This window comes from Neodiprion pinetum, chromosome 3 (genome assembly GCF_021155775.2).
Source record: "Neodiprion pinetum isolate iyNeoPine1 chromosome 3, iyNeoPine1.2, whole genome shotgun sequence".
NCBI lineage: Eukaryota > Metazoa > Arthropoda > Insecta > Hymenoptera > Diprionidae > Neodiprion > Neodiprion pinetum.
This window is the reverse complement of record NC_060234.1, coordinates 7,782,563-7,809,262: the sequence shown is the minus strand read 5'-3', so window position 1 is coordinate 7,809,262 and position 26,700 is coordinate 7,782,563. Positions and strand designations below refer to the sequence as shown.

The following is a 26,700-nucleotide window of genomic DNA, read 5'->3' as shown; positions in this document are numbered from 1 at the left end:
GACTGAGGTAAATATTTCAATCGCTTAACAATGTGCGTGGATAAAGATGCAGTAGCATCATTGAAATGCAAAATAAGTGTTATAATTTATTCTTTCTCCTCCATGCTGCATGTGAATAGCTCGATTTAGCAAGTGCAGACTGGAATAATATGATTGGAAATCCTTGTCGTCTATACATTACAAGGTATTCAAATCGAAATGAGGCCCATAAGAATTCATTGTGCAAGAGATCCTGCCACCGAAACAAAAATTATAGCACTTGAATCAGACGTGAAATAACAAACATCGTTTTATACAGGAAGTAAACTTTTTACTTATAACAACTAGAAGGTTGATGGTAAGAACAGTGAAGAAAAAAAATTACCATTTTTGCTAGGGTAAAATATTATTTCTGGTCAATTTTGTCAGTTTTAGTGGCTTCGTTGAATCAGTTGCAGTTTTATCGTAACTTTATGGCACTTTTAGTATAATAAGAAAGCAGATCGATTACTGAAATAGTAAAAAACCAGATCTCCGAATAAAAATAAGAATTTTTGACAATATTATTCCATTGACTATACGGAAAAGAATTTTTGACCGTATTTCCAATTTTGAACGAGTAGTTTCGATTATTTGAATAACATACAGACTAGCTATATTTGAAAAATACTATTTAAATAGTCGATCTAAAGAAAAAAATTGTGAAAACTATAATGCTATAATTTCAATGTACTCGCTTTCGGTGAAAAATTAAATGGTGATTCACAATCATTTTTCCCCGTATGACATTTGTTGATAGTAAAATTGTCGAATAATTTTAGAATTTAGATCCGCAAATAATATTCCAAATTTATTTGACAATAATAAATTAAGAGAAAAATGATCGGTCATAAATCTTTCCTTGCATGATACAGTGGCAATTGAAACTTTATTAAAGAAATTTAGCGACAACTTAACGGTCAACCGGCACAGATCATTCACTTTGAATACAAATACGTGGATATAGTATATGTATATATTAATATTGTATACACGGGTCGTTTTACGGGCGCCGTAGCGAAGGCCGTTTTCCGTTCGCCATAGTGCGTAATGCGTTGGGTGTCCTTGATGGTGTAGGTGCTTATATTTTCATCCTCATGCTGTAATCAATGGGAGCAATTAATATCTAGAAAGGCTCAAGAGTCACTGGGCTCCGCCTCGGCATCCGTAAATCATGGCGTTATAAGAAGAGACAAATTTACTGTCACTATGCCAGGGTTGATCTAGGCGGTGAACTCAACTCCAACGCTGATGCTGATAATGCCTTTGCGCCAGATAACGAGAGGAAATTATGAAACTTGGTAGATTGAGCGCCCGACTGCGCATGCGCGAATTTTGCCGGATTTTCACGCAGGCTGGCCACCTCAGGCATCAGCTGCCAAACGCTGTTTACGCAGGTTACGTAGGCAGACTAAGCTTGGCAATTCTTCATTGTGAAGCGATCACAGCTACGAGGCATCGTAAAAACATAATTTGAATTTCCCACTTGATGCGGGAGGGTTTGACATCTCGTGCCCTGTTTCGATTAGGTTGGCTGCCCTGCCTTGCGGACGAAAATATTTCTACAGTACATCGAGCAACGAATACCGGGATAATTTCATGAAACTTGAAATTCAACTGCGCATGTGCGAGTTTTATTGGCTGTTCGTGTAGGCTGGCCACCCCGAGTTTCAGCTGTCAAATTGTTTCTGGCGGCGATGTATTTGATACGAATTTTCGAGGTTATTTATTGCGTTCCTAACCTATCAGATCACTGAAATAGTTGGACAAATGTTATAGAATTGGTGTAACTTCGGTACTTTGTCCACCAGATAGCACCACGGGTGGAACTTCCAATATGGCGCTGAACCGAGTTCCCTTTACGTCCAACAATAAAGCCATCACGCCCGTACTCTTACCTTATCCTCCCTCTATTCTATTCCTAGCTCCATGCCGCGATACGCTCTAGCTGACCGATAGAGTTCAATTGTTTTACGCATGCGCAATCGATCACTCACGATCATTCTGCTGAGTTTCACCGTATCCTTTCGGTTTAACCTGGCGCAAGGAACTCGGGTCATGATGTCGTCACAATGTCGTTTACGCGGGTAAAACTCTGTCACAATTTCTTGTCATTACTTTGCAGCTTTTGAACTAGAGAAGAAAATTATTCGAAGCCGCTGAAAAGGGTCTCGAAAATTTAATTTTGAAGTGTCCAATATGGTTGTCAGAAATTTATTATTTATTTGTGATGTGCGAGCTTGCAGAGTTAGCTATGTTGGCTATGCGGCGCCAGTGATAATTTCTACGCTAATTTTGGCTGGTGTGCAAATATGATGTGAATTACAATCATCGCCTACACTCTCCTATGACGGGCTTCGGATCTGTGTTTTGCATTCGAATAATGATCAAGGATTCCATTTATCAGTACGCGTGTGTACGGGTTTGCAAATTCTTGTTACACGTGGAGGAAGAAAGGGAGAGAGAGAGAGAGAGGAAGAGAGAAGGAGAGGGAGAGACGGAAAAATAATCTGGACATGAACAGCACATTACAAATAATAATTTTTAAATAGATACATATACACATCGGGTTTTTATAATTTGACGAATATCGTAAGGCGTTGTTACTCACTGCATCATTATTCATGTAAAATATCCCGTTAAGACCATTTTATGATCGTAAGACATTTTTATGTATTACCAATTCGATTGAAATCCTTTTCTTACATCATTCCGATAACTGATAAAACGAATTTATGCTGGGTTGAACGATTTTTGGGAACAACCATTAGGATGAGTAACTACTTCAGTTGATTTGAAACCAAAGTGTTTTTTTGTTCGCGTTATCAGTTCCTCGAATTTTCACTACATATGCAGCAGTGGAAGTTGGTCGCAGCAACACTTCTAAAAGCTCTGCTATTTCCGGTGCGTGAATAGCAATCCACTCGATTTCTGAGAAACGAATGACGTCTGCGATTCCTCGACGTAATCACTTTTGTTCGTTCTGATGGTTTTCAGCATTTTTCATTTTTTTCTAATTGTCAAATTACTTTTGACTCTCGTTTTTGCACAATATCGTGCAATAACTATGTTTCAATAGCCGCACGTTTTGAATTTTCGCTAACTCACAAGAATCCGACAACTTCACTGAAATTGATTTAAAAAATCGAAGATGACAATTGCCCAGCTGTTGATTAATTCAATTTATTTGTAGTGCCTCTAGTTTGTAAATTTAACGAAACAGTTTAGGGTTATTCAGCCCATTATCAGCGGTCAAAACACTAATGTCGACCTCTTCTTGTACATCGAGAGAAATTTCTGGTATCTGTGCTGAAAAATCCTCAACTTTTTTAATTCGTTACCATAATCCATAAACATCATAGTTCTCGGTACAAAATGAATATAAGTTACGCGGCTATACTCGAAAATCTAGTATATGTCACTATTCGTTTTGATTCTAATACTTCGTATTGTATCATCATTTAACGATTGCGATAACTTGACGTTGGTGCAAAAATAAATCTATGTTAAGATCTTACATAATTTGTCTAAAAAAATCTAGTAATACGAATAAACAGCTTTAATTTTACAACAACAAAAGAAAGTACAGCATTGACAACCTTAATTGCTAGTAACAAGTATCGACTTGTACCACATTTTTTCTTGTATTTCCAACAATATTTATACCTTTATTGTAACGATGCCCATTTTACTGGAACTAGAATTCTAGTAATCGGAACTCATGAATCTTTCTCATCAATATACGCATGACCAATCGTACAGGATATATTTGCGATACGCAATCATTGTCATAGCTGAGAAATCAATTGTCGAACAAATTATTCCACGGTCTGTTTCTTCGCACGTGTTTTTAGGTACGGATACATGTATACATATAGGGTATGGCTATACGTCCGTGATGTAGCTTAGAAGAATTACAACCAAGATTTTATCTGACGCTACTAGGAATTACGTAATACCCTAACGAAAGGTACATATTATGTACCCGGCAACGTACGCCACGTGTCTAATAAAGATGACGTCTCCTGCATGCTATAGGTGGTGTATATATACATGTATATGAGCAGCTATAAAGTGGGCGATATTCATATTTGCATGAGAAGGAACTACTCCTCCTTGCCACAGGGTTAACGCATCTCATGAACTCGCAACTACAAACTCTAAACGAGGTATACATATGCCCATATATTTACTGGAATAATGTATCGTATGTGTGATTTTACGGTCTTCTTCTCGCTTAGAATATGCTCTCCTAGGCAACCGTAAATATAAGGGTTAGTTTTTGCGTGAATATTTTTAAAACGGTAGAATTTTTCCCCGTTTTCTCATCACTTATAAAGTTACAACTCGATGCTTGTGCGGGTTAGCCAAGCATTTGGTCGATCCTTGTTTTTGCACAAACGAACCTTGCCACGATTTTATGTTTCACATGTTCTATTTTCTCTTCAATCGCATCATTTTCTACACAGTGTAATACCGGTGGATAAAAGATAGAAGTAGAAATTTGTATTCCGATTGATTTACGTGATATTGCGGTAAATTTAATCATCAATCTTTCTAGAATCATTGTACGACCTTAACTTTGATATCGGTCCACACGTTTAGAGCATTGCAACAAGTTCCAAGTTAAGAAAGAGAAGTTTAATATTAGTTGTCTTCTTTTATTTGCACATTAATCTCAGCTCACATGTGCTCAACGTAAAAATAACATTATTCTGTATAATCGGATCAGTATGTAAATGCCATTAAAGCTTCTTTTAACCATTCTTTCCATAAACCGTAAACATAAACGTTTTCCGCTGTTCACAAGCTGGAGACTTGCCTGGGTAACCCTATAAGCGGAATCTAATGTTCACCCATAAATAACCCGACAGATACAGATACCCCTGGCGCCAAGAACCTCGTTAATTGATACCGTGCAGTGATATGTTTCCTATTGGCATATCGCGACTTACGTTCCTCGTTCAAAGTCACAAGCAAGACACAACAGGCAACAGAAGCTGCTCCCTGTCTGGTACACAATCTGTAATCTGTTTCGTCGGCATTCCATTCTCGCGTTGAAAATGGGAATGGCAATCCCGAGGTTCTCCTGACTCAACTTTTGACCAAGAGGAACAGAGCTAACGTACCAACGTTGCTCTGGAGTCTAGCTTCTTCTACCACCATTAGTGCAGCACAAAATCATAAAAACTCTGTACCTCAGGAATAGTTTTTCGTTCAACGGCAAAGTTCATGCATGTTCTGGTCAAAGGAGTTATTCAATGGATCATGGAACAGATCGGGTTGAGGGACAAATGAATTGGGATCACTTCCACGTCCTGTTAAGGTATCCTTAACGAGGAAAATGAGGATGGAGTATCACGGTTGGAGTATCGTTTGATATCCGAGTACGACAGGCGTGGGATGTTGAGAAAGGCGGAACATTAGCGGGATGGTAGTTTGTCATCGTTTGAACGAGGCAACCTAATCCTTGTGTTTACGAAATCTACTCAAGATTATAGAGGCCAGACACTAGAGACTAACGACTCTCTGCGGGTGTGTATAAATAGATATTTCACACTTGAGTTAACTTTGTTTTCCACAGTGTCGCAATTAAATATACCATCCATGCTCGCCGGTGTGTCCCGAAGTGGAGGTCAACATTTTGAAGGGTTGATATTTCGAATGTGATATTCGAAAGTGTCATTGATTAGAATGACTACTAATCAGTGACACTTGGAAAAATCACGATTTCGAAGAATTCAACTTCCGTTATTTTATGTTGGAATGTTTGAAATTTCGATATATTGGCCAATCACGATAACCGTCCAAGTTTTGACCCCCACTGATGTTTCCTTGTATAGAGTCATGGCCAATCGGTGCTGGATAGTAAATCAATGGTCTGTGATATTCCGTACCGGCTAGTTGGGAAATGTCCGAACAATTAGTTGCGCGGTTTATAATAAGAAAAGGTAACCGTTTCTTCGCGTGATTCATCTTTCGGGTTATTTGTTGTTTCAACTGGAGCTCATGTTTAGTTGAACTTGCGCCTATCCTTTGCTGAGTACAAGAGAAATGGTATTTACCAAAGAAAAAATGTACTGCACGAGGAAAGACTTACGAAAGCCATGCGGCTTGAGAACTTGTGGATAATTTAAATATTTATATTCGTCATTTCTTACGTTTGTACATGCATGTGTAATCCGATTGAACCCAACGACTCTTTTCACCTTTCTTGTCGGTGGTATTTTCGGATATCCACTTCTGAGAACAATTCTTACAAATTGGGTGAAACTTTGTGATTTTTTACGGATATAGTCAGGTTTCACTGTGCAGCTGGAGACCGCTGTTACGGAAAAAAATTACCATTTCACTTCGGGTTTTTCAAATACCAGAGACCGGTATGCCGGTGCTTGTTTCAAGATCTATGAGATACTTTACGCTCCTTCTCCTTTTGTTTTCTCGCTTCTTTGAGATCGCTGAAACGTTTGATCCTCTTTTCCATTTTCACTTTTTAAAACCATAAAATTTTCTTGCTTTTGACATGACCATCTAAAAAAACAAAATCTTGGTCACGGGTTTCTAGATTCAAAACTGTTGACTCTGGTTTTCAATATTTAAAGGTTTGGAGAAGGGATTCGAAACTTTTACTTACTGGTTTAAAACATCTGAAACATTGTACTCGTTTTTAGAGCTAGAACTAAACCCCGTTTGATACGTTTCAAACTCGAGGAAAAAAATAGGTTGACTCCTATCGATAGATTCAAAAAATTTTTCTCGCGCTCATTCGTGTCTTTATCTGATCGAAGTTCAACATGTTAATCAAATTTCCTACTTTCGTCACGAATCTCAATCACGTTCGAATCTATTAACATGAAACAGAAATAAGTTCGGTTTTAATGCTTATTGAAAAAAGAAGCACTCGATAAAATATGTGAAAGACATGTTGGTTTTTTTTTTTTTGTAAATCTTTTTTAACCAGTTCGCTCTAAAATGAAAATATTGACTCAAAATGCCTTTATTTGAGTAAAGAAACACTTTTTGGACGATTTTGGACATATTTTAGGAATTGAGTTTTTTTTCTTCAAAATTTGCGTTTCTCTCGCGACGCGAGATTAATTCTACAAAACAGATAGCTGCAATCGATTTGTCAGAAAATTCGACCTCTGTTCAACATACTTGTCAATTATTTTAAATATGCAGTATATTTCGAAAAAATCGTAAAAAACGAAAACCAGAATTGTACACTCTATTGTACAAAAAAAAGAGAATGAGTTAAGACAGTAATTCCAGTTTGTTTTATAAAAAATCTTGAATTAGTTGTACTACAAAAATTCCTTCTTACTCACAAGTCGTAATTTTTGTTTCTTCTTTTTATTAACGCGGCACATTGTGTAGGACGCGGATCTATGTATACAACTATATTACCTACTGTACTGTTACAATACGAAGACACAAGTTTCTACTACATCATGTACCCATAATATACACGTGCAACGTACAATCATACGGTAGACTTTTTGTTTCACCCTCTTTCCTTTTACTTTCTTTTTCCTTCTCTCGTTTTTTACGATCGACTTATATGCTCAGAGTTTCATTCAACTCTATGCCCCGGGGCAGAATATTGCAAATTAGTGTATAGTGACCTTGGTGAGATTAGTCGACGGCGCGTGCGAACGACTACACATGTACGTTATTAATGTATGTCAAGTTGTGGCTTAAATTTAAGGCTACACACAAGCCAAGCCACGTGTATCAGCACCGGCAGCATGCGTAACTCTCGCGAACGTGTAATTTTCAAATGAAAAAATCACGTAATGTACGCAGTATAATTTTAACTATCGCGAATAATTAAAAACTTGTTCAAAATTTATTACACGAGTATCACCCACGAAAATATTCAGCCCACGATAAGATGATTTATGCCACATTGCAGAGAAGGAGTTAACGAGCTGTTTTATTATGGGGGGGAAAAAAAAAAAAAAAAAAACCACCCCGCGTCGAACTTGCGAGATGAATAATTTTGTTTCTTCCGTGCAGGAATTTTACGAATATCTGGTTTATTGGTTGATTTAAAAGGCGTGCGATGATTGAATAACTATATATAACGTTTCGGCGTATAGGCACGTGTTACTGATGGAAGGAGCGTTAATTTGTGGGAACATTAATGCCTCCGCATTTCGTTGATGCAAACCGCAGAACCAAGTTTCGCGAATGAAATACATTGCACATACTTTCCAATAAATATAAACACCAAGTGGTTTCTCAGCACCGTTTTTTCCCTTTTAAAAATGATCGGCGATATTGCAAAACTCCGTTATCGTTCATTGACTTTCGGAACGTATAAAAATAGAAATAAGAAACAGAGATATAGTACGTGTATTGTAATCGAGGAGCTGTACAGAACGAGCCATTTGAGGCCGGTTTTTATCCATCGCAGTACGCATATTATACATATATATATATACACATATTACAATGATAAATTGTAACATCTGTTTTAATTCATGCTCCAAATAATACGCATGTAATAAATAATGATTGTAGAACAGCTACGATCTGAATCTGTTGAAACTTTTGTTTCACCAACCGAAACAATACGCCAGCATTGTTAAGCAGTGAATCAAAATATTATTACTCACTGTGTGTGTGTGTACATACAGTGTATAATTATACGTACGGTGATAACGGAAATCGGGTAGCTGTTATTCGAGATAATTGATTCTACACTGACCTAGGGTTCAAAAAACTAAGTAAAACTTTTCGGTCACGTTTGTTTTCGTTACGTTACGGTTTTCAAAAAAGCAGAAATATCGTCGGTATTCCCGTAATTGTTTGTACGACACATGCTATAATATATCATGCGTATACAGGTGTGTAGATATAATTAATGACAAGCGGTGGAAATGATTGGGTGGAAATTTTATTGAAAGAAAATACAGGCGTGATGTAATAACACGGATTAAAATAATTTCGTCTCCGCATAACTGATGGGAATAATTGTTTGCTAATATACCGGAGGAATTGATTTCAGTATCCCTGCGAAGAGATTCTGCGATGCGTGTAATAAGGGGAAATTGATAATCGTTGCTGAATCAACGACGGCAACCGGTGTGATAGAAATTTTATCGAGCATCCGGAGAAGAAGTATTATCCTCTTTTTACAATAATTGACGGAGAGGTATTTTGCGTAAACGGTGACGCATGTTTTCCAGACACTATGTAATCAGAGGTTAACTAATCGCGCAATTGAGAATGAATGCAGAGCTGTACCGCCTGAAACGAAAGTGGGAGAAGGAGAAAAACCGCTTAAAAAATCTTCTATTCGCGCGAATGACGGTGAACGAGAATGAAACGACATTTGTTCTGTGTTATAGAAATCAGGACGATCAAATACGAATAACACAAACTGAGACGTGAGTAATTTGGGAAGAGGTTTTTCAAAATGCTCGAAACTCCGATAATCTGGATCCGATTCTAAGGTTTTTGGACTCGCTTTGCTGGCTGACCGAGTCCTAAGAGTTGTCAATCAGATTCAAAATCATCAAGTGTTCACAGACTGTCTCTATGGTGAAAAAAATAAGCCCAAAAGCATTAGAACGTAATTAGAATCACCAGAGTTTCCTCATTTTGAACCTTCTCAATGTTTGATACTCATCTATAATTCAATGAATCTCAGAATCATTCATACCATGTGGTAAATAAAATTGCCGGAGATTTTGCGCAAGGGGATCTTGATTATCCGCAGAAGTGGGAGAGGCTGCCGATCATGCAGAGGCGTTGTTCTTGATCTTCTAACGTCCAAACGATCTGACCCAGTTTACGTGACGTCTGACACCGAGGCGAACGCGTTCGCCAATCCCATCCGTGATACTGACCCAAATTAATATCGCGCGTTTCGCACAGACTCGTGCTTTGAGGGATTGAACACGAACGGTACAACATATGCAGAACTTCGGGATGCACGAACCGATCCCCCAATTTCTTTAATTTACCGCTCGCCTTCGAACGCGCCTTACGATAATTTACCGATTATTTCTCGAAATTCTCGGACATGTATCGAGATGAAAGCGGGCCGCTCAATCGGTATGCGAGTATAACACATACCACGCAACCTGATCCGCTGCGTGCCGAGGAAATTACTGCGGAAAAATTACGTCGAAGAATAAGAATAAGAAGGAAAAGCAGGAGAAGAATAAGTCGTTTTATTACAAATCGCTGAGATGTTACGTGGAATCCGCAACGGGAATTCTCATTCACTGTCCTTCTTTTTCCGGCTCTTATCTTCGGTCATTGCTTCACTGCCAAATATCATTTGGAATTCAATTTTTTCAATGCGGTTTTTAACAACATTGCGTGAGATTGAATCACGGTCGAACAAAGATCAGTCGTTATTCAACTTTGCACCGTTTACGTACTTTTGAATATTCAATAACAGTTCAAGAGTTTTGACTTCTGATTGAAATTATTTCGCGCATTTCACTATTTTCGTATTTCTTTTCAGCCTTTTTTTTTTCCTCAAATACTGGATCGGTAATCCTCGTTCAGGATCAATTCGCGCACTTTGAAGTAAGTTAATTTTTACTTGACTGTACATATGGCAGTTGGAAAATGTTGATATCAACGTTCGCAGTGAACGGCGATATAATTCATTCGCCAAAAACAAAAGCATTAAAGCTAATTCAATCCATCTTAAATGAACATGCGTTGTACACACGACTGTTTAATACGTTGTGCACAAACTGCAGGCTGAATTCGATCGTTTCGTAGAATTACAACGGCTAAAGTGATATCATCGTCTCATTAAATCAGGATTCTCCTGTGAACTCTGTACGCGTTGCAGCAGTACGTTCGGTATAATTATTATCCGACCTTCCCGCTAAATTATCTGGCTACTATCCAGAAATCCCTCGCAGTACAAAACATTCTGTGGGTTTAATTAAAATCCACCAATCCAAATAAAATACACAAATACACTGACTGCGGAATGTAAATATGGTAATGTTTATACAATCGTTCGCTAAAACCGTTCGTAAATGACCGACAATGCAGTTTGTTGTGAATATCGTTTAATGCACCCCGTTATTATTCATCTCTGAAAATTTTTACTGAGATTTAAAATCGTCGGGTTAAATCGGTTCGAGAAAAGCAAGAAAGTACGACGAGTAAACGAAAACAAACGGATGTCAAGCTTTGGTCAGTAAGCTTTGACTCGTCAACTGATATATGAACGTCTCGTGCGGATCAACATTGTTCTCGAAACGTATTAAAACACCATTAAACATCGCTGAATCGTACCTACAAGACAGTAAAATTTTAAACATAATAACACAATGATGCCTCAATTGCAAACGCTGATTAACAATGCCAAGCTTTCTTTGTCTCGCTGAATTTAATTCGTGTATTTACGTCGCATCTTTGTTCGAAGTTCGTTTATGTACTTTGAAAGAGATGGTCATCACGAGTGTTGGATTTTTGTTTTTTTTTGTGGCGAAAGTTAAGATCAGGCTGACAAATTTTTTTCATTGTTAACACAATGCGTCCTGCAGTTAACTCGAAATACTTTGAACATACGAGTATATCCCTGTTCTTAATTTCGAAATCAAAGAAGCTGTAGACAATTTGTTACTTCTTATTTCAAACATTCCATCGAATGATGTCAAGTATCGCAGAGTATGGCTTATCCTAAACTTAATCTGTTTCAGTGTTCTTGTTTTTGTGAAAGAAATGAAACAACGAATGCAAGAAAAAAGAGTAGGCATGGAATTTTTTCAATCCCTCGGGAATTTCGCTGCGCGTCTATCAGGTTCCATATTATATATACTCTGAATTCTGGACCTTGAAACAAAACTATTTTTGGAACGCTTGTAGAGCCAAGGCAGTGAACTTGGTGTTGATTTTTTTAAGTCTCTTCAACACCTCGCGTATAACACGAATACATGCACGGATATTATCCACGGTGTATGAACATGCAAATGTGTGCGTGGAATTACGGGAAATAACTTGATGTATTGTTTGTTCAAAGAACTTTAAGCCGTATAGACGTTAATACCCTGAAACGTATTTTCGTATAACATATTCTGCAGGATGTTTTTTTAATTTGGTTCTTAACCCGTAATTCACGAATTTCCACGACTGATTATTTTCGTTAAGAATTTACGAAATCGCAAGATTTCTCTAGATTAAAATTGTACGGTAATGTAATGACTAGAATAATTTGGACTAAAAATATTTACATCAATTTTTAAAAACAGCGTCGAAGTTGAATCAGCTAATTTCAGGAAATACATGGAACTGCTAAATATGCATTCAAAAAGTCGATTAAAATATATAAAAGTTCATTCAATTTCGAGTCCATTACTCAAATAGCTCGTGACATGAATCGATCAAGCACAGAATGGTTGCAATTTGAGGAAAAATGCTCATTTGCCAATATTTTCAAATATCCATGATATGATTTTCCCTGCAATTGTTTAACGGTGAAAAAATAATATTGAAAATTGATATGATTATCTTTTGCACTATCATAAATTCTATTTGAAAATTGTGATGATTTTTGCTCGATAGTTTTCGCGGTCGTCTTTTGCATGATATCGTAGATCGTACACATAAAAATACAAGCAAACGCTCAAGTGATCGAAGAGTTTAACGGTGTTTCCGGATCTATCGTGTAACGCTGAAGTGCCGCTTCACGCTTCTAATTAGGCCGATTGTTTATGCGGTAATTAAATTTCATTCATTGCTTGTCAGGAGTGAATTTATACACCGCTTCATGCATGCGTTGTACGCTGGTTTAAAAGCTGCTCGCTATCTTGAGAACGTTATTTATTATCCAAAAACATAAACTCGGAATTACCGATCGTTAAACTCTCGGCATAATCTCAGGGTGCAACGAAAATATGCCGCAAGATTTGAACAGAGTTAAAAAAAAGAGAAAAAAAAAACTTCGGGCCAGCAATATTATGGGGATAAAAAGATGTAAGACGATAGAAACGCCGATGTTATCAAATTTATAGTAACTTATAGTTCATAAATTCACATTATCAATTTGTGTTTTGTGTAATGGTGACAAAAAGGAATAAATAAAAAAATAAAAATGCGAAAAATCAAACCGTTAAAAGGTGAACCATGCGAATCTCCCAATTTTTGAACATTCAATAATTCGATTAACACAATTTTCAGTCAGAGAAAAATATTCATGATTAAAGTATCTAAACGACGCGCATCTTGACCGCAATTCATGTATTATTGTATGGTGACTGATCGAAGATATAGGTGTTTGTATATAATCAGAAATTTGGCCAATCGCCTTATTCCGTTTTGCTATGTCTCGCCGAATAAATAATATCACATGGCTGAGGATAAGTTAAACGACTGCGTCATGTATCGTCGTCAGTTGTTCGGTCGTCGTTCGTCGGACTAATTGCAAGCCTCTGATTTCTCTGGATTCTGGCCAAAGTGGTTCGCCGATTTGAAACGGGACGCAGCCTTGTATCGATTTACGGTAAGGTGAAACAAACGGGCAGTCAGTCGGACGGTTGGTTAAATTTATTGTGGATATTTTTCTTTTTTTTTTTTATCAATTTCAACTATGCGTACATGTATTTTTAGCATCCAGCTATTTACGACCTTCTTCGTTTCGACCAACAGCCGAACGTCCAATTGCCACGTTTTAAAAACACGTTTGACTCACGTTGGGCAATTGGCATAAGTTTCTTTCGTTACGTGAGCATACCTCGGGAAAATCGTAAGATTATCGCATCGATTTGAGAAATTCTCAAATGGAGAATCGTTCGGCCGACGATCTGTGTAAAGATGAATGGGTCGTACCGACTGAATCAAAAGATAGGAAACTAGAAAAAACCGTTTGAAAAATCACTGTCAGCGTTATTTGTCCCGATGATGGTGCACTTGAACGAAACAACACCCTTTGTACACTTGGGGACAATGAATCTGAGACCGCTTATTTTTTACACTAGACGGTTATGTTGGCAACACAGAGAAATCTACAGCGCCACGGTCGGCCGAGCGCGAAACAAACTCGATCTCAATAAACGTAACGTAACCCATGACCGTCGAATCTAACCTTAGAATACCGCGGAGATAATGACTTGTCGGATTCTCTGTGTTGCCAACATAACTGCAATGTCTAGTGTAAAAAATTAGCCGTCTCAGATTCAATCTCCCTAAGTGTACCATCCAATGGTAACGATTGTAAGCAAATTCGTATAACACAAGATAAAATATCAACAATTTGGGAAAAGATTTTATGATCAAAACGTCCAAAATGACTAAACTCTAGCGTTTTAGATCCGATTTATAAGTTTTTGGGCTTGTACCAAGTGTTCTTCCCTGAAAGGACCTGCTCTACAATAAATTGCAACTCATCTGGTTTATCAGCGTCGCCAACTTCGTAAAAATGTTACCAGCATGGTAGACAAACTGACCGATGGATAGTGGATCGCGGCGGCGCCGTGACCGGGAAGTTCTTTGTAGGTGAGAGGTTATGATTGACTGTCACTTGTCAACCAGTCGATTCTGGGGAATTTCTTCTTGTCAGCGAAGTTTTGCTTCAGGCTGCGAGGGCGGATGTCAGCCAATGAAAATTCAGCAAGTTGAATCGCGCGCGCTACGAGTAAGTACTTTCATGAAGAACTCTCGGTGTAATAAGAGAGACTGAAAATTTGATTCATCGGATTTTTAATTAACATGCGGTATCACGAAATAATTCCTCTTGAAAGTCTTCGTCTCCCGAATAAACATGTCAGCAATTTATAATGATTCAAAATACCGCAACGGCCAAAATATCATACAATGAGATCGATAGTAACTTTTCTATGATAAAAAGGTTAGGGTGCCCAGATTTTCGAATTCGATAAAGCTGTGACATGTAACCAAGAGATGATGAAATGTCCATACAAGTGTTTATTGATGCAAATAATTCAGTTCATCAAACTATGTTTCATAATTTGATCATTATGAACGAACAAACAGGGACGAACTCATTTTGCACGGCGGTTTCGAGGCACCCAAAAATACGATTATACGAGTCTGCAGACGACGATCTACCTCAAACAAGCTTAATTTTGTCTTTACTTCTTCATTTTCATCATAATTCGACTTAAAAAGTCATATTTGATATCAGAAGCATATTCTGATTACTGTTTCCTTGTCGCCATATCGTTTAGCCACTCCCACGATTTCGAATCGCAATATAATTCGCAAGAAATCGTGTCGTTTGAGCACAATTTCCTGACATATGATCCATGCAAAGTGCAGTTAGGGTATCGAATAGGCGCCTTCGGCATGAATCTCATTGTCAGAGAGAACTGCCATCCTCCAAGAAATGTTCCGTAACGTGTAGCGCACGAGGATGCATTTGCATGTGGATAGCGAGGCAGCTCATTGTATGCTAACTATTCTCCGTCTCTCCTCGCATCTTCGAGTCTCGTCCTCTCCGTCCATCTTACTCCTTACTCTCTTCGCAGTGTCCTCATCTCTCCTCCACCATCCGCCATCCGTGTGATTATCAGCATATTACTTTCGGCGGTCACATTGTGTCCCCATGAAATCCGTTGCACCGTTCCGTTGGATTAGCATCCTCGAGTAGCAGCCCACAAAGAACGTTAACCCGAATCTTGATCGTAGATTATTTGACAGTGATCTCTCTTATAGCTATTCGATTTTCTTCGGTGCAAACACGACGCTATATTCGGTCAAGTTAATTTTCATAAGCTTCCTTCACCTTCATAATTTCCAAGAGTTCATAAATTTTACCATATTATCGTAGTGTCGTACGTTTAGCCATAAAAATGTCCGAATCAAAAGCGCACCGAGACCAAAAATGTGGCCAAAATTGTTTACAACCTTGAAGGAAGCCTTCGTAACCGTTTGGAACATCTTGTTTCGGACTAAACAAACTACGAACTAAGGTTGAGGCGTTAAAAAACTATGTAGATTAGTCAGTGTAACATAAATTTTGCTCTCACTATTGATTTGCTGGTTATCAAAATTTTCATCGAACCTTTGCAGTATTTTAAACCAGCTTTATTTAAGAATACAGATATTAGTCATCGATTGTTTGCGACATTCGTTTAAGGAGAAAGCGTCAGCGTTCGGAGAAGTTCCTAACTTCCGGTCTTTCTTTGATCCAGACAATATGTCACGTATAACCTAAGAGTATCTATTTCCGGTCCTCTCAGCTGCCGCATAATGCGAATGAAAATTCGGCGCTGTCGTTCGTTACTCGATAATTACTATTTGTGTTGTTATTTACACTAAATGAGGCGTTTAACGCGCAAGGTCGAATTTTTTGTTTATAGTTTTTAACATCGCGCATCATCAGCTGTGATGAAAGAAATATATTCGGGTTAAAAACATACAAAATGATTGACGTTTGGGTTCTTGCTAACAGTTTTGTCAGCCATCGAATATTTTTTTGTAAGTAGCTCTTTCGTTTCAACGGATTGCGACTGGCTCATGTCAATTACGCAATTCTGTCACCAGGTCAAGTATTCGAGCATCGTCCGTGGTCTCCAACATCTGTTGCCAATGATCAGATTTCGATTGCATTGATCAGTCGAAATAGGTATTTTGTTTTTTCTTTGTAAAAGCTTTATCAGCATGGGAAATTTTCCGAATCTCAGCATTAAATCTACATCTCACATGAATGTTGAATAATATGAGCCAGAACACGGAGTATAACTGTCAAGTACTTTGTCTATCAATCAACGTTCGAGTAACAGTGTAACGACTTTGTGTAAAACAGGGGATTCGATTATTTATCTGTCAATTAAATTTGTTTATACTGTTCAACAATGAGTAGAAATTTAAAAGACTCGAAAAGTTTCATTGGATATTGTCAGAGTGAAGATAATTCGTTTGAAAATTTTTGCGATACAATATTTTCAATTCAAGTATTCAAGACGGTTTGACAAGAAAAAAAAAACGAAAAAACACGACGTGGTTTTTTAAATCCGAACAAACGTTGAGAAGATAAGCAAAAAATTCCAATTTGCAGTGCCTGCCGCAGATCCTGGTTATGAATTTTTATTTATTCAGACCACAAAAATATTGCTTACGGGACCACCAGGTACTGTGTGATCAAAGATCTACAAACGGCGGATTATTGGAGTGTTTATTTATTCAACAGATCTATTTATAATAATGATCATTAAAGTCTTTGTTGATAGATCAACACTCGAAGACGTTGTACAAAGAGGCACTTTGTGCCGGTTTATACGTCAGTCGAATACAGCCTTCGCAAATGACCTTACATACATACTCGTGATTTTAATCTGCGGGCGCAGGTCAGATTGAATTTGAACACAGCAGGGATCGAAAGTCAAAAGAAACGGATATCCTTCGATCATCCATGTCAAGCGCAGGAATGAGAAAATAACTCAGTTTCTAATTTTATTTAAAATCATGCATTCGGGAAATTCGAAATCGCGAAATGCAACGAGTAACGTACAACAATGAGCGCAATTATTACGCAATCCGTTACAAAGTTATCGATGTCATCTAAGCGTTATTTGTCAATTCTTGGCTTTGCGGTATCTTGTGTGGAAAGAAAATTTCAAACGATACATAACGAGTGACATGGTTCCAATTCAATTTTTTTTTTTTTTTTTCTTCATTTCATAGTGTACTTTATATACGTTTGTATCGATCGTGAAAAGGATCAGTGAAATAAGCGTGTGCCTAGCGAAAAACGTATTGCGTATGTTGAATACGATTTTATTTATATTCTAGTTATGAAAAGAAACGGGTAACATTTGCTTTCATACCGTTTTCATTAGCTTGAGTTCTAAAACAGTTCTTACGTCAGTTCCGGACGAATAAAACGACGTTAAGCCGAAACCCTGTCTCTGAACGTATAAATATAGAGTGCTAGGGAATAAACGTTTGAAGTAAAAGATCGGCCTGAAGCCTTAGCGATACACGGTAATATCCGCAAACGCTGCATGTCGTAAATATAACGTATATATAATGCGAGTTTATCACATATTGCAAAGGCAATTGATCTTTCTGTAAGTGGTTATTTTCTCAAAGAATGACGCTGCGGTAAGAGGTTAGAAATGAAGGGAAGTTTGTGTTTTGGAAAAATCTTATCGGTCATTGGCAACACTGTAACAAGAAAGCACAGTCTTGAGTTTAATTAAAAATCGCTCTAATCACACGAGGTAACATTCAAATGTACCACAAAACTCTTAAAGTATTTCCGTCTTCGTGTTACAAGATGGCGTCCATTCACCCGACTATTTAAAAAATGTTTGAATTTTGAAGAAATTCGACAAATGCACTTGGAATTGGAATGCGACTTTTTTGTTTCCGATTATAGTTTCTTATTGTTTGTGGCTGGATGTGGTAACAGAGAAAATGTTGTTACTCACCATTCCGTGACACAAGCTGACGGAAACAATCGATTTTGGATCGCCCTGTACGGTACCACTGTAAAAACATCCGATTTGGTGTCCAAGCTGTTCTCGTCTCGTTGTGTTTTCACCCACGTGCGTTACCTGAAATAGAGAAGATTGTTTAAGATTAATCCATTTCCCGGATGTATTGCCTGCTTATAATGTGTTGGATGTTCATGTTCTTAGGTTTTCACTGGTCAACAAAGTCGAACAATTACATTACAACATGTTATATCTGGGTGAAAATAATTGGTTACATACATTTTATCCAAAATGAAAATAAAAATAAGGAAAATCGTAATGAATGTGAATAACTTATTAAACCTATAAAAAGTCGAACACCGTGAAGTTTAATTTCGATGAGTATTCGGGAAACAATTATTATTGGCTGGTTCCATTTCAAACTGCCCAGAAAAGTCGGGACGAAAAATTCAAACGACTTGTAAATAATTTATATGATTCTTTGGGTAATTTAAGGGGACCCATACTTGGTCATTTTGCTCTAAAAAAATTTCAACTCTCTGTACGGCTATTACCATTTTTTGTCAAAAACTCGTTTTTACATATACTATGTAGTTATACTGAATTCATGTTTATTGTAATATTGAACTGTTTTGGGATTAATATAGTCTTATTTTTGAATGGATTTTTCATACTTTTCCTACCCACTTATTTCGTCGTATACATGTATTAAACAGAAAGAAAGAATGTAGCGACATAAAGAAATCGATTTACAGTGAAAAATATAAGGTACCTGAAAATATCGAAAATTCGTGATATTGAAAAATTCATAACTCTTTTTGCAGAACTAATTCGCTAACAAAACTTGTGCGAAGAGTTAGTACCTTCAAAGAACTATTCGAGAAAAAATTGATGAGAAAAAAAAAAAATATGCAATTCCCGAATATTGGGGTTGAATTTTTTCGGATTATTTTGCATTACGTTGAATAACTCCGGCGATTTTGTGTCGATCTTCCTGAACTTGGAATTTTCTGAAAAAAGATAAAAAAAATACGCACATTTTGAAAAATAAATCACACAAATCCATTAATTCGTTCAAAAGTTATAGCACTTTAAAGAAAACAGTAAATTTACGGAATCTGTAAAAACGAGTTTTTGACAAAAAATGGTAATAGCCGTGTAGAGATGAGATTTTTTCAGAGCAAAATGACCAAATATGGGTCCCCTTAAATTACCCAAAGAATCATATAAATTATTTACAATTCGTTTGAATTTTTCATCCCGACCTTGCTGGGCGGTTTGAAATGGAACCAGCCTATTATTATTATATTTTTTTTTTTATCTTTGAGTCAACGATTTCTCAACGACAATGAATAATTTTTTGTGAAGATTAAATCGTTGAGCATAGACTTCGGCTTTGAAAGTCAATCCATAGCTATGATGGCGTAAATGTTGAATATTTGCAACGCTGCAGTTTAATCCAGTGCGATTAAATGCATACGTGAATGCCATCTGGGCGTCTTACGTACTCCACTTAATGCCGCACTATCGCAATTGAAAGTGTTTCCATTCGGATATCTCAATGTGCATAAACGCGCTGTAATATCTCGTCCTTACGCGTCAATTACATTTTTTGCCACAGGCAATTGCCTGCATTAGGTGTATATGCAGCTTATACACTTGATAAAATTTATGTAACGTTAACTTCATCGTACAAAAACCACAAGTTTATTCTGCATGAAAAAGGTTTATGATATTACTTCAACGGTCAAAATAAAAAGACAGCACATGACCGTTTTTTTTTTTTATCTTTGTTTCTTTTTTTTTAATATTTATATCGACGCCTCCTACTAAACTACTAAAAGTAGCACGATTCAGATTTCTTAGGAAAACTAGCATATGTGGTTTTCACCGCGAAAACTAACACGTTTTGAGACAGATTAGTAAGAATGTATACTATTGTTGGGTACGAAAATCCATAAAGATAGATTTACAATCAGTCAACTGTAATTCGATACAATAGTTGTTAAGCTCTTGTAGAAAGATTATGCATAGTTTAGGTAAGAACTATTTGATATAAATATAATATGACCAATTGATATTTGTATTGATAAAAAATCTGGAACAAATTTAAAACATCTGTAAAGAAACTCTAAAAAAAAATCATTAATTTTTCTAAGATCTACATCGACGACAATTTCGAGGATAATTGTATGCTTATTTTGACGCAAAAAAAAACGTACTTCTGCATACGCAAATTGATCTTCATTTCGACTAGCGCACACCGCGTAAATCTTCAAAAAATCCTTATTGCACTAATCGAGACATGATAGTTTTCTTAAGAAATCTGAAAAATGCTACTTTTCGTAAGAGGCGTCGCAATATAGAAACTAGAGAGAATCCACTAATCTGACAAATTCCTAAATGCAACGGGACTCAACGCATGCTAAAGTAATTCACGTGTAGACTCAAAACCGATGTTAATGTTTCGTTGAAATAAATGAAAGGTCCACAAGCAGGTTCTCGAGAATATATTACGTATAATTACGCGCTGTTTGAGTTTCTATTTATCAGTGTTTATTTCCTTTTTTATCACAAGGAAATCGGAATTTTTTTTTTTGAGGAGAATGTGAGTATCAGGTAACAAACTTCGTAATATTAACAATGAGTATACCGAAAGTTAAAGCGTGAAGACTTGAATAAGTATTTTTGACTCGTGGGAATTTCGCGACATTCTATCATCGTCGAATATGGTTCAAGACTAAACACCGAGTGGTGAGACAGAGTATACAAACATACCTATAATAACCACAACGGAAAAAAGAAGCAGCAGATTATACAAACATTGCGCGAACGTGAGCGAAGAGTACGTGTCTCTCTCAAAAAGAAGTCAGGTAAGCACTTGGGTGTTTTTTCGAATTTGAACATTTGAGTTCATTATTCATTCGGAATAGTAGAAAATTTATACAACTTTCTAAAGTGTCTGAAAATTTTCAGTGTTGGTATTTCGAAGAATGTTCATGTAGAATCGGAAAAGTTGATGATTTTCGGCAACCGGTTTGTCGTTCTACCGGTGAGGCGGTGCTATAAGTAGTATTGTAAGGTTAACCTAACCTATAAAAAGGTGAAACCGTGATAAATGAAACAAGTGATATCGGTTTGCCCACTTTTGAATATTGTAGAGACATTGCAAATGCTATGAGGCGCTTTTATATATTTCAGGGGAAATCTTGGTTTTAGGCAAATGAAATAAGTTAGGTTAGGTTCCATTGAAATCATGATCTGTTGAGTACGTGACTTGTTCGAAACCATTTTGATTTTGAAACTTAAAAGGAAAGTGTATAGGCATTTTTTTGCATTCCAGAAACCTCGGGGAAATATCGGGGAATTCCCAGTAAACCAAAACGAAATGAAATGAATTGTGTCAGTCAAAAACGAAATTGCCACGAATAAAAACAAATTGAATAGATTCAACAAACCTGTGTGCCAATTCTTTTGAATTCCATTTTATTTGTTTTAATTCCGTTTTTGACATGCTCAATTCGTGTTGATTTACTGGATTCTTACATCACATATTGGTGATGATAATGCTGGTGGAATGGTGTGATAATGATTTACATGCACTTCAATAATATTGAAAAGTGAAAAAAAATAGAAAAGAAAGATGAAAGAATCCACAAACATCGAGCTTCTTTCATATCATCTTGGAATTCATGTTTAATATTTGTTGTAGTATAATCATTTTGGGACATTTTAAAAAGTTAGGAGGTTCAAAATCCAATTTTCACAACCACTCTGATTTTACTATATTTTTCCGAACAATTTAATCTTTTATCCGATTTGTTCTGTTAATTGTAACGAATATTAATCGCAGTTGGAAAACTTACATATGCAAAGTTTTTGTATTGCTGGTAAACATTATAAGTCAAGTATTATTACAAGATTATAGATCATATCTCATTGAAATGTTAACACTTTTCAATAGGTCTTTGCAGTATTTATTTACTCAATGAGCTGAAGTTTGGTATGTTAACGTAATGCATTTGCACTTAAAAAATCAGTTACTTTTATTATTGAAGCCTTTGGGGATCGCAGAAAAAAGTTGGTTATTATTCAAATAACAAATGTGCTGATTTCATTTTCGTTGCATAAACTTTAAATTATTAAGTTCATTCCGCTACATATTTATTATTACATTAATGTTATAAATATCAGCCATATTATTTTTTGTTACTCCATTTTTAGAACAACGATAGTTGTGAGTAATAATAATCTTTATTACCACAAGCAGCTGATTTACGCCTACACTTTTCTCACGTCGCTGATAAACTTTCCACACAAATCTGATTTTTACACAGTGTAGTCTACACTTTTCACTGAGAAAAGTCTCTCGTAATATCACCGGAATATTTTATTGGTGTCGACTAGTTGATATGACGAGAACACTCTTATTCAATGAACAATCGAATCGTAATTTTGTCATTGCATAGCCGAACCATTGTTCAAGTCTTGTAAATTCAATATAAGAAAACGGATATTGCTCAATCCAATATTTTGTCGAATAAATGGTAAATTTAAAAAATGATGTCTTTAACGCATGCTAGAATAGAAAAAAGCAGCGATGGATTTCGCAGGTGGAAAAACCGTGTGTCAGGACAGAGGCAAACCAGAAGTAGCAGTGTCGAACAGAAGAGTAAGAGCGCACTCAGAGCCCTGGTAAGAAATCATATGTACCGATGCGGAAGGATTCAACTTATATATCCTCTTTTGAGTATGAGCAAACCTTTGACAACGTTTCATCAACATATTTATTTTAATTGTATGAATTTGAATAGCATTCTACCAACTCGCTATACTAGAGTGGATACAGGGAGCGAGATTCGTAAGAGGAAACGAGATGTGACTAGCGAGGCGATGGAAGAAAGAATTCTTAAAAAGAGTAATCTGACACAGAGCTCACCAGAGGAAAAGAAAACTGAAGGGAATAAGAAGAAAGCGCAGCAACCGGTTGTTGACAAAAGTACAAATGCAAAGGTACATAGATGGATACGTAGATTTTTGTCAATGCTGTACGATTAGTGACATCTTAAAGGAACAGTAGCCGTTTTACATGCAAGAAGGAGACTTCGCTTACTATTTGCAAAGTTTTTACTGTATGCCAAAATCTTGTTGAATTATGATTCAATGTTAAAGATTAGACAATATTAAAACTCTTGAGTGTTTGCTGTAAAGACTCGTTCAAAATTGATTCAGGTACATGTTTTCAACAAAATATTGTTGAAATTAGGGAAAAGAATATGAGAACAAAATTTCTACAAGGATTTAGAAATAAGTACTTCTTGATAAGTGTTGTACCGTTATCTAATGCAATTGTAACACAACAATTCAATTTCACATTTTCAAACAGACAGAAGAAGGAGAAACGGCCACCGATTGTATCAAGAAGACGATTATGAATTTCAAAGAAGAACTTATGGGCGAGATGAGGAAGAAGCGGATAGAGGAGGAGAAATGGAGAGGTGAAGTGAAGCAAGAGGTGGAAAAGCTTACGCTAGCGATAGAAAGTACTAAAAAAGAGTGGACTCAGGAGAGATCGAAGCTGGAAGAGACAATAGTACGATTGGAAAGGGAACACGTAAACTGGAAAATAATGGAGCAGAAAAAGCGAGAGGATGGTATGAAATATGTCGACAGACAGATGGACGAATTGTTCAAGAAAATAAAAGTAAGCGGAGTACTGGAAGGTTCGATGTTGGATGCAGAGAAAAACTGGGAGGCCCAGGAGAAGTGGGAGAGGAGAAATAACGTGATGATCAGAGGACTGGAGGTTGATGTCGGAGGACGCGCAGACAGATTAGCAGAAAGACTTTTAGCCGAAGTGACGGGGGAACTAATCAACATTAAAGAGGTGCAGGTGTTCCAGGAAGGCCGAAATAGGGCGCTCCTGGTGAAACTTGGGGATTGGGTGACGAAGAGAAAAGTTATGGATGGTAAATCGGTGCTGAAAGGGCGGAAGGTATTCATCGATGACGATTTGACTAAAAGAGAGAAGGAGATCCAGATTGAGATAACAAAGAGGGCAACAGAAGCGAGGGCCAGCGGTATGAGGGTTAAAATAGGCTACATGAAACTCTGGGTTGAAGATTCGATGTATGTGTGGAGCGAAGAGGAGAAGGGTCTGAAGGAAGTAAGAACGGGAAGGAGACTCGACGCTAAGGGCAACAGGGGCTCTCGAGACCTTGGTCAGAGATTAGACGATGGACGTGAAGACGGAATGAGAAAAATTAGGGGCCCGTGGGGGCAGAGATTTGAGTGAAATGAGACCGAAGAGATGGAAAACATAAGAAGAAAGGATACCTAAATGATTTACAATTAGATATTGGGATTTGCAATTTCGGTTGTTTATCGGTGCCAATCTAATCGCTGTTGTCAAATTTAACTATACGAAAATTCATTTTTCAATTCACAGAAAAGTACGGGCGCAGGAATAGTTATTTCTTTTATGTTTTCGATAGTTTACAGAAAATTTGATTTCCCTTGCTTTGATTTTCAGTTATACTTCTATTTTTTACTATAATTCTCTAGGGTCAAGTTTTTTATGCTTTATTTCCCCTGGATCCATGGGATGCAAAACTTTAGTTTCGTTTTCTTTCATTTTCAATTATATGTAATTTTATTTTCTGTTACGTATTTCTAGAGTCAATTTTTTTTTTTTTGTTTTCTTTTTTTCTGGAATTCATGGAAAACCGGTTTCTAATTACCTGAAGGCTAAGTTTCGTACACCAGAATTGATTCTTGTTTTGTTGTATAAAGTATGACGATCATACTGTTTGTTCATTTTGGTTACTTTGGATATTACGAAATGAGGTATGCACTAAGTAAAGCGTGCGAAAAACTTCTGAGAAGATTTCATAGAAGATAAATGCAATGAGTGGTGTAAAAGCAAAGGGCTGGATACGGAAGAACAAGCAAATAAATACCGCATATGCACATACGACAACATATTTCAATCGTAGAAACGTTTCTGACCGTGAGTGAAATACTCCGATCCATTATTCATGGGTCATTCCGCATATTATACGAATCCTAACTTTTGACAGAGCCAAATGAAACGCAGGCAATTCAGGAAAATCAATAGAGAAATAAAAGATATCGTTAATTTATGTAAACAATTGTGTAAAAATTCTTCAGTCTCGAATATATTTTACTTCGGGGTTCGGATCTTGATGAGGCCAAATATTACTACGAATACTTTCAGAGTGCTGTAGAAAAATCTGTGAGCAACAGTTTTATAGTTTTCATTTGTATAAAATGAAATCTGAATGACTTTCGCTGATTTTTGGCTTTACTCACCGTAATGTCGGGCGAAATGAAACTCGTGTCCTGTGACAGCAGAAGGTGAAAGTCTTTTCCAAATGCTTTGAACTCATACTGTGGATGTGGATCCCACACTTCGGCTGTTGAGTGTCTGAAATGTCCAGTATGATGTCTGGTCGCCGTATTGCTCTCCTCTGCAATAAAATGCGCAAAACAAAATTGCGGATAAGAATTGGAGGTATAAGACAAACAATTGATTTTTCAAGCAGTATTTCTCGTTGCAAAATTATTTTTACAACATCGTTAGTGTTTCGATTTCTACAGTATTTCTCTATCAAGACGAATGATTAATTTACTCAAAGTAGATTAAGTGATTGATTTACATCTTTTGTTCTGGTCAAAACATTCAGAGAAAAAAATTAACAATAAATGATTCCTTCCGCAGCAAAAAAAAAAAAAAATCATACCATCGCGTCTTGCATCGTCTGCATTCAAATGTATGAGTCAGGAAGATCGAGTTTGGTGAAAAAATGATTGATAAGTGAAAAAAAGGTCGTGTGAACTGGCCAGTAATTGGTATAGTCTCATTAAGGATGAATAGATGCCACTGTCTGCATCACAAGTTAAGAAAAGACAAAAAAAAAATACCGGTAAAAAATTCTTAGAACGAAACGATGTCCCTATTTTGTGATAGAAATGAATCTTAGACAGTTCGACTAACAAGCTGAGCTATAAGCAATTCGAGAAAAGATTTTATAATCAGATGATTGAAAATGATTACATGTTGGTGTTTTTTTTTTGATCCAATTTTAACGTTTTTGAGCTCGTCTTGAACACCGATCAGATCTCTAGAAATTTCCTGAGAAACGTTGGAAAAATTTTATGTTGCAGTCCGTAATGCACAAATGTAATTGTTGCTTAAAATCTGTTGTATCGCATTCACTTAAATCCTTTTTATATCCACTCCGAGGATAGCTGTAAAAAGAAATTTCAGACAATCTCTGTA

The 26,700-nt window shown here is 36.7% G+C and overlaps 2 protein-coding genes across 5 annotated transcripts in view; one reads left to right on the top strand and one right to left on the bottom strand.

Annotated features, from left to right (window-relative positions):
* LOC124215349 (A disintegrin and metalloproteinase with thrombospondin motifs 9) overlaps window positions 1–26,700 on the bottom strand; it is a 180,961-nt gene that overhangs the window by 61,292 nt on the left and 92,969 nt on the right. For 3 of the 4 annotated variants that reach the window (XM_046618652.2, XM_069134263.1, XM_046618653.2), the window contains 2 exons: window positions 25,731–25,888; window positions 18,393–18,518 (listed from right to left, as the gene is read on the bottom strand). In XM_046618652.2, coding sequence (XP_046474608.1) covers window positions 18,393–18,518; window positions 25,731–25,888 — 284 coding nt within the window. Of the gene's footprint in view, window positions 1–18,392; window positions 18,519–21,051; window positions 21,115–25,730; window positions 25,889–26,700 lie in introns of those variants that run through there. The other variant, XM_046618654.2, reaches the window with a different exon arrangement.
* LOC124215350 (golgin subfamily A member 6-like protein 22) lies at window positions 21,205–25,511 on the top strand. The gene is made up of 4 exons (XM_069134264.1): window positions 21,205–21,271; window positions 23,012–23,093; window positions 23,213–23,411; window positions 23,785–25,511. Exons 3-4 carry the CDS (start codon window positions 23,292–23,294, stop codon window positions 24,691–24,693), a joined length of 1,029 nt encoding a protein of 342 aa, XP_068990365.1. The 5' UTR covers window positions 21,205–21,271; window positions 23,012–23,093; window positions 23,213–23,291; the 3' UTR covers window positions 24,694–25,511.

Bases quoted from the DNA above. Each gene is read 5' to 3' on its own strand.
- LOC124215350 (XM_069134264.1), top strand. From the start codon at position 23,292: ATGGAAGAAAGAATTCTTAAAAAGAGTAATCTGACACAGAGCTCACCA. The intron at 23,412-23,784 runs GTACATAGATGG...ATTTTCAAACAG, and splicing joins ACAAAAGTACAAATGCAAAG to ACAGAAGAAGGAGAAACGGC.